The following is an 8,096-nucleotide window of genomic DNA, read 5'->3' as shown; positions in this document are numbered from 1 at the left end:
AAAAAATACAAATGAAATATCATGACACACCACAACACGAGGAACTGTATTAAATGGCTGCAGAATTAGGAAGGGTGAGAACCACTGGCTTAGAGGGAAACATGAGCTACATTGTGCTCTTACCAAAACTGCTCAGAATGTACGCCTCAGAACTCTGTGTGCTATCGCATGTAAAGTACATGGCAATGAAATGCGTGTTGACAGCAGAAACAGTACGCATAGTGTAGAAATATTTTCTTTCTTTTTCTATCTTTGTTGAGACAGGGTTTCTCTGTCTTGGCTATCTTGGATCTCACTTTGACAACCATGCTGGCCTCAAACTCACAGAGATCTGCCTGCCTCTGCCTCCCGAGTGCTGGCTGAGATTAAAGGTGTCTGCCACCATGTTTGGCATCTCCTTCTCCTTTCTAAGTAGTATAGCATGGCATGAGTATTAAAGTTTTTTCCTTTCTTCCTTTCTTCCTTCCTTCCTTCCTTCCTTCCTTCCTTCCTTCCTTCCTTTCTTTCCTTTCTTTCCTTTCTTTCCTTTCTTTCCTTTCTTTTGTTTTCCCCCAAAACGGGGTTTCTCTGTATAGTTTTGGAGCCTGTCCTGGAACTCACTTTGTAACCAGGCTGGTCTTGAACTCACCGAGATCCACCTGCCTCTGCCTCCCGAGTGCTGGGATTAAAGGCCTGTGCCACTTCCACGTGGCTACGGTTTTTCTTTTTCTATTTATTTGTTAATGGAATTTCCCCCTAATTTTTGGTCACTGCAAATACAGCCTCTATTAATGCTTGTATACAGGTGTGGACTTTTACTTTCATGTTTTTCTGACTTGTTAAAGAAACATCTGATGCTTTGTTTTGTTAAGCGTCTAATGCTTTTGCTCTCCAATTTAACCTAAGGAAAGATCACATGTGAATTTTTACCAGTGTGGCATAAAAACACATTTCATTTTACCATTTTCTTTTTTTAAAAAAATATTTATTTATTTATTATGTATACAATATTCTGTCTGTGTGTGTGTTTGCAGGCCAGAAGAGGGCACCAGATCTCATTACAGATGGTTGTGAACCACCATGTGGTTGCTGGGAATTGAACTCAGAACCTTTGGAAGAGCAGGCAATGCTCTTAACCACTGAGCCATGCCATTTTCCTTTTTAAAATTTTTATTTACTTGTATTTTATGTCTTTGTGTGCTGCACGTACATCTGCATGCCAGAAGAGGGCATCAGATCCTATTATACACAGTTGTGGATGTGTTCAATTCCCATGTGGATAGTGCTCTTAACCCCTGAGCCATCTCTCCACCCCCTAATTGTATCGTTTAAATACTGGAAACTATCCTTTATTTAATTTATGTACTTATTTATTCATCATCATTATTTTTTTTTTTTTGAGACAGTGTCTCTGTGTAGCCTTGGCTGTCCTAGAACTCACTCTGTAGACCAGGCTGGCCTTGAACTCGCAGAGATCCACCTGTCTCTGTCTTCCAAATGCTGGATTACAGGCGTGAGCTACCATCACCCAGCCCAGCACCACTTTGAACATTTTTGGTCACTGGAATGAGCACTTAACCTTTCCCAACATCTTTTGCATTCTGTTTTTCGATAACACTTAAAGAGCATACCAGATGGAAGAAGTATCCATTTAAATTCTTTCAGAAATCCATGTTGGAGTGAAGATAATCAGATAATTAAGTGCCTGCATGTTTAACGCTAGTGTGTGAGTTATCATATGCACAGCCTTCCCCTCTCTATTTATGAAGATCATAGTTGTCTTGTATATGTTACAAAAACTGTTACACTTTCCCCAACGCCCCCAGTTTCTGTTTACATTCTTTTGTGCTCCTAATTTTACCCACTAACTCAAGTCAGGAAGCCATCCAACTTTCAGAGAGTCACATAGCATCCTGAAGCCTCCGTTGGCGCCTGTATAATATGGGAACCATCCTCCTTGGTCTAGAGGGCCCGTGTGAGAGCTGCCTTAAAGAATACACAGAAAACACTTCATTCATTCATTCTCTGGCAAGTGCTAATTCTACAAGAAATGAAAGCAGAATGCTTCTTAGAGATTTCTTCTCCCTAACTTAAATTAAAATAATAATAATAAAAACACCTTACGTGTGTTCTAAAAGCAAGACAAAAAGAACCAGGCAAGAGCTCTAAGCTTTGCCACCGTGTTCGCCCAGGGGAGGGGTCTTTTTTTTGCATAACTCACAGAGGCATCCAGGAACAGCTTCTGGTTTCTGTGGCAACGAGGCCCTGGCTGCTTACTGAGACACATTTACCTCCCTCCTCTCCCCGCGGCTGATGCTCAGGATAAATTTCTCTGTGTTGTGCGCTCTCTCCTTTCTCCCTCCCAGTTGAGTTCCAGAAGTTAGGGGTCCGGTGCCTGTATGACAACGCTTCTGTGGCGAGCTGGGCCAAAGTCTTGTTCCTCTGCTGCCTGCCATCGCAGCTGCCTAATATCTGCTTGGAAATCCAAAACAAGCTCGAGAAGACCTGCTTCGTGTACAGCTTTGTGTCGGCGATCCCGCTACCCAGGTAATGTGCCAGGATGAGAACCCAACAGCCTAGTCACTGAAGTCGCCCGTCTGCCCATTCCCTACCTCTTGGAGTTAGTCATCCTCAGGAAAAAGGAGCCACGTGACCAGCAGAAAGACCCAGCCAGCCTTTCTATCCCCACCTGCCCCCACCCCCGATTTTTACATAAACAACACTTAGAATTGGGATATTTTCCCTGTTTAGAACGTTAATGGCATATTGTTTCCCAGGTACTCGCTCCCCACTCTGCATCAATGAGAAAACAGCAGATAGCATGAAAAGCTATGAAAAATAGGTGTCAAGCGTCCCTTTTGTACTCCTGCCTCTAGCCGAAAGCTAGGCACACGATAGGAGGATGGTTGGGAGAATCCAATCCACCAGGGCCCTTCGCGGACACCAGGCCCAAGTCATGTCACCGAGCCGTGCTGTGCAGGGGAGGGGGGTGGCTGTTCGGCTTAGCTCCCAGCGCAGTAGACTGGATAGCCAGCCATTCCTTCCCATCTGACGCTGTACTCCCCGACTCTGTGGCTTCCAGGCTGAAATTTCTACTGAACCACAGCAATATCCTGCGGCCTCAGTATCACTTTACTGAGCGTTTTGACAACAACTGGGGAGAGACTAAGGAAATCACAGCTGTTCTCCAAGATCCAGTGGTCATTCGGGGTACCTACCCCTACAGTGATGCTGGTAAATGCTCAACTGTGTAACTACTTCTGACATTCTCTTGACAGTTACCTTCTATGGTGTGTGTGTGTGTGTGTTGGGAAAAGCACAAAGTAGATATGTTTAGTTATTCGAGTTTGGTATGTGTCTTAGGGTTTTTATTACTGTGAAGAGACACCATGACCATGGCAGCAACTCTTATAAAGGAAAAAGATTTCATTGAGGTAGCTTATATTTTCAGAGGCTCAATACATGGTCGTCATGGTGTGACATGGTGCTGGCAGACATGGTGCTGGAGAAGGAGCTGAGAGTTCTATACCTTGACCCACAGGCAACAGGAAGTGAACTGTGTTACTGGGCCGTAGCTCAAGCATAGGAGACCTCAAAGCCTGCTCCTACAGTGACACAGTTTCTCCAAGAAGGCCACACCTATTCTAAGAAGGCCACACCTCCTGATAGTGCCGCTCCCTCTGAGCTTTAGCGGCCAGTTACATTCAAACTACCATAGTATGAAAAAGGGGCTGGATAGGTAAAAGCAGCCTTTCTTAGGCAGAGCTGAAAACCCTAACTTTTGGATCCTTAAGTCTGAACTGGAAATAACCAGGAAAAATAACGTATGTGAATAAGGGAATGAGCTGGGCTTGGTGGTACATGCCGATAACTCCAATCTTGGAGAGGTGGAGATGAAAGAAGCTGGGTGTCAGGGCTCTTTAGCTATAACCAAATTTGAGGATAACTAAAGCTGCATGTGAACCCGTCTCAAAAAAACAAAAGACAAAAAACAACAACAGCAACAACAACAACAACAAAAAACCCAAAAGGATCCCAGGAGAACAACAGCAATAACAACAAAAACCAGGAGAACACAATGTCTGGGACAAGAAAAATGGGTTTCCCTCTCATCTTGCAGTATTTCCCAGTTCCTGCTGTGGGCAGGGACCGTTGTAGAGATCCTTCTGCCATTGGCAGTGCTCAGCTCAGTCCTGTCTGCCCCCCTTCAGTATGATCAGCTCATAATGTACTGTAAAGGGCAAATGGGGCTCATAGCCAGGGAGGAAGAGCGTTCATCTCCTGGCACACCGCTAACCAGTTTAGGGGAGAAGGTGGCCTCGCTGTCCCTCTCTCGGTCTCTCCTGGGTACCCTACAGCTTCTTTCTGCAGTGCTCACTGTCATTTTTCTTCATGTCAAGGGGGAGTGATCCTCAACATCAAATGGCTGGAGGGGGTGTTCTACGCGGCCATCAACGTCTGCACAGCGAGGAACGTGTTCCACTCCCACGTGCTCCAGATCCTCAACAAGCTCTTTCTCTCCGCGCACTTGGAAAGCTGCGAGACGGACAAGGCGTCCTGTCCCAAATTCCAGCTAACAGATTTTTTGAACAAAAACTACGTCAATAGTTTGTTGCATAGAAGGTATGATGTCAGACATCTGGCCATTGGAATCTGTCCCCCAGTCCTGTCTTAATGGAGGATGCTTTCTGAAAACATTTTTTGGGGTGGGGCAGTAGTGGCACAAACCTTTAATCCTGGCACTCAGGAGGCAGAGGTGTGAGTTCAAGGCCAGCCTGCTCTACAAAGTGAGTTCCAGGACGGCCAGGGCTACACAGAGAAACTCTGTCTCAAAAAACTAATAAAAAATGTCTTGGTGGGGAGCTTGGAGAGACCACAGGGAGACCTGTAGGAACTTGTTTTCTCCTTTCGCCACGTGGATGCTGGGATTGAAGTCAGATCCCCAAGCTTGGCAGCAAGCATGGTTGTAGCAAGCATCTTTACCTGCTAAACCATTTAGTCTGCCTCGTTCACGTCTTTGTTTGATCCTTTCGCGTTCCTCTCCTAGCCTCTGCGAGGTTTTGTTTGTTGTTTGTTTGTTTGTTTTTCTTTGTTTTTGTTTGAGAGTCTCCAGACAGCCCAGGCTGGCCTTGAACCTGACGTCCTAGAATTTCAACTTTGCAAGTTCCACGCTTGCAAACACGCCCCGCCACATTGCCTGACCCTGATCTGCATTCCCCTTTAAAGCTGGTAGAAATAATACACTTTTCTAAAAACGAAACAAAAGAACAACAGCAACAACAAAAACTTTAACCAGTTTTAAAAAAAAGTCTCCCTGCCTCTTAAATCTCATTTTGTAGATAGTCATCTTGAATAGAGTATGCTTTGTCCTTCCATCTAGGCACTGACAGATATTAGTATTATATTGTAATATGTATGCTATTATGTATGTATGTAATATGTATGCTTATCTATTACTCCAGTGGTAGAAACGCGGAGGCATAACACCACTTTTGCCTTCTGTATCCGCCTAACGCTCTGATGTTGGTGTTGTCTGCTTCACTTAGGAACAGCAGCCACACAGGCAGCCTTTCAGACACATTGTGTAAGTTACAAGTTGCCCGGCCTTCCTGTGATAGAGTATAATTCTTCCTTCACCTCAGATTTTGCACGGTGGGCTGCTAGAACATCCGTGTACTCCTTTGAATACTTGGACAGGTATTTCTGCTGGATAAACATACTGATGACTGTCTGAGTTAGAGGCCACACATGTACATAATCGCTTAGCAAAACATCCATACCAATGCCATATGCGAGTGTCCTTTATTTCTCGATAGCGTGGTAATGATAAAGTCAATCTTTCTGGTCTTTGCTAATCCAATATGGGAAGCTTGCTGCCGCCATTACTAGTGATTTCCATGTCCCCTGACTCACTGGACTCTGAGCTCCTTTCCTTCGTGGACGGCTGGGTACACCATTCTTCTTCAAGCAGTTGTTCCTCTTGGCTGGCATGCCTCTTCTCTGATAGTTCCCCTGCTGATTAGATCTGAGAGTTCTGGGGAGCAACCCTGGGTCCTCTTTTCTTTTCTTTCATCATCTACACTTGTTCCTGGGCAGTCTTTTCCAGTTTGGGAATTCATTTTTTTTTTAAGTTTTTCGAGACAGAGTTTCTCAGTTGTAGCCTTGGCTGTCCTGGAACTCACTCTGTAGACAAGGCTGGCTTTGAACTCACAGAGATTAGCCTGCCTCTGCCCCCTGGATGCTAGGATTAAAGGTGTGCACTACCACCACCACCACCCGGCTTCAAGTTGCCATTTTTACTCTGGTGGCATAAAACTCTCCATTGGCGCTCTGCCTGGGTAACCATGAAGTTGCCATCTCCTGAAACCCAATGTGTGGAAACACCCCAGTTTCTGTGGGGATCTTATCTAACTACTGCTGCCTCACCAAGTGCTGCAGGATGGAACCCCAGGACCCCAGACCTAATCAGGGATTCCGGTTTCTCTTTGCAACCCCATATTCTGGTCACTTGCTGATGATGCTCTCAGCCTGGGATTTCCCTCACCTCTCTGTTGTTTCGTTTCCTGACGCTTTAGGTTTATTTTTTAATTTTAGTGGCCCATATCCTATAATAACTCCATGAGAAAAGGGTCTGTTGGAAGTAATTTTGGAGATTTGTTAGTGTTTGAAAAGGTCTGTGCTCTTACCTACCATTTTACTGAGAATATGGTTAAGTAGCAGATTGGAGATTGAAATCGTTTTCCTGTAGTGTTTTTAAGCTCTGCTCCATCATCTTCTGCTTTTGGACACTCTGTTGGGAGGGAAATATAAGGCCTTTCTAGCTTATCTTGTTCTATTTGTGCTTTTTGGAGACAAGGTCTCATCTAGCCCAGGCTCTGATTCTTTGGCCAAATTCCAGGTGCTGGGCCATGTTACACTTTTTAATTGGACATGTCTCACTGTGTATCCTTGCCTGTCCTGAAACTTGCTACTTAAACCAGGTAGGCCTTGAACTCACAGAGTTCCACCTGACTGTCTCCTGAGTGCTGGGATTAAAGTTGTGTGTCAGCATGCCTGACTAAAAGTTGTCATTCTTCATTTTTAAATGATTTATATGCTTTATGTTTATCGGTGTTTTGCCTGCATGTATGTCTGTGTCGGGTTCCCTGAAACAAGAATTACAGACGACTGTGAGCTGCCATGCAGGTGCTGGGAATTGAACTCAGGTCCTTTGGAAGAGCAGCCAGTGCTCTTAACCACTAAGCCATCTCTTCAGCCCCAGGATTGTCATTCTTGAGAGGCAAGAACTTAACTGATTAAACCATTTCCCCAGCCTACCCCACCTCTGCAATTAATTTTTTTTTTTTTTGGTTTTTCGAGACACGGTTTCTCTGTGGCTTTGGAGCCTGTCCTGGAACTAGCTCTGTAGACCAGGCTGGTCTCGAACTCACAGAGATCCGCCTGCCTCTGCCTCCCGAGTGCTGGGATTAAAGGCGTGCACCACCATTGCCCGGCTTAATTTTTTTTTAAAATATTGTAAAATATAACACATGTGCAGAAGAAGTTAGTGTTCTGTTTGTGTGGAGGCCCAAAAAGGTGGGCTGACTACTGAAACTTTTGTTCATCTAAGTGACTGCACCTCTGATCCTCCTCGTCATCTCTCCGAGCCTCTAACATGTGGCGGTCACCGTTATTTTCCCTGGAGCCATAGTCTTGCCTGTTCCAAAGGGTCACTCACCTGAATCGTATATGTAACATGTAGGTTTTTCTTGTACCTAGAAATACACTTTGAAGCTTCTTCTATGTCCTTCCATGGGTTGCTAGGGTTCTTTGCTTACATATCTAATCATATCCCACTGTGTTTCACTCCATTGTCTTCCCATTTGCATGGCTTCTGAGAAGTCAGTTTCTTACCTCTGTAAGACCCTCCTATAATAAAGTAGTTTTCCTCTGGCTCTTCTTACTTAGGCTTTTGGTTTTATCTTATGATTTCCTATGATTCGAGACTATGTCGGGGTGTAGTTTTTGTTGCCATTTTATTGTTGGCATTTATTCTGCTTGGTGGTTTTCACTTGCCGGGACCTATGGCTTGCTATATCATATTAATTTGGGAAAAATTTCAGTCATTATTGTTTCAA

The 8,096-nt window shown here is 44.6% G+C and overlaps 1 protein-coding gene across 1 annotated transcript in view; it reads left to right on the top strand.

Moving 5' to 3' along the window:
* The window catches only part of Noxred1 (NADP dependent oxidoreductase domain containing 1), an 18,443-nt gene that overhangs the window by 9,063 nt on the left and 1,284 nt on the right, over positions 1-8,096 (top strand). Inside the window, exons 3-5 of the mRNA XM_013354662.2 lie at positions 2,346-2,526; positions 3,062-3,213; positions 4,380-4,602. Of these exons, the coding sequence (XP_013210116.1) occupies positions 2,346-2,526; positions 3,062-3,213; positions 4,380-4,602 (556 nt within the window). The remainder of the gene's footprint in view (positions 1-2,345; positions 2,527-3,061; positions 3,214-4,379; positions 4,603-8,096) is intronic.

Source organism: Microtus ochrogaster, chromosome 1 (assembly GCF_000317375.1).
Source record: "Microtus ochrogaster isolate Prairie Vole_2 chromosome 1, MicOch1.0, whole genome shotgun sequence".
NCBI lineage: Eukaryota > Metazoa > Chordata > Mammalia > Rodentia > Cricetidae > Microtus > Microtus ochrogaster.
Note: the sequence above shows the minus strand (reverse complement) of the source record. Positions and strands in the feature narration are given on the sequence as shown.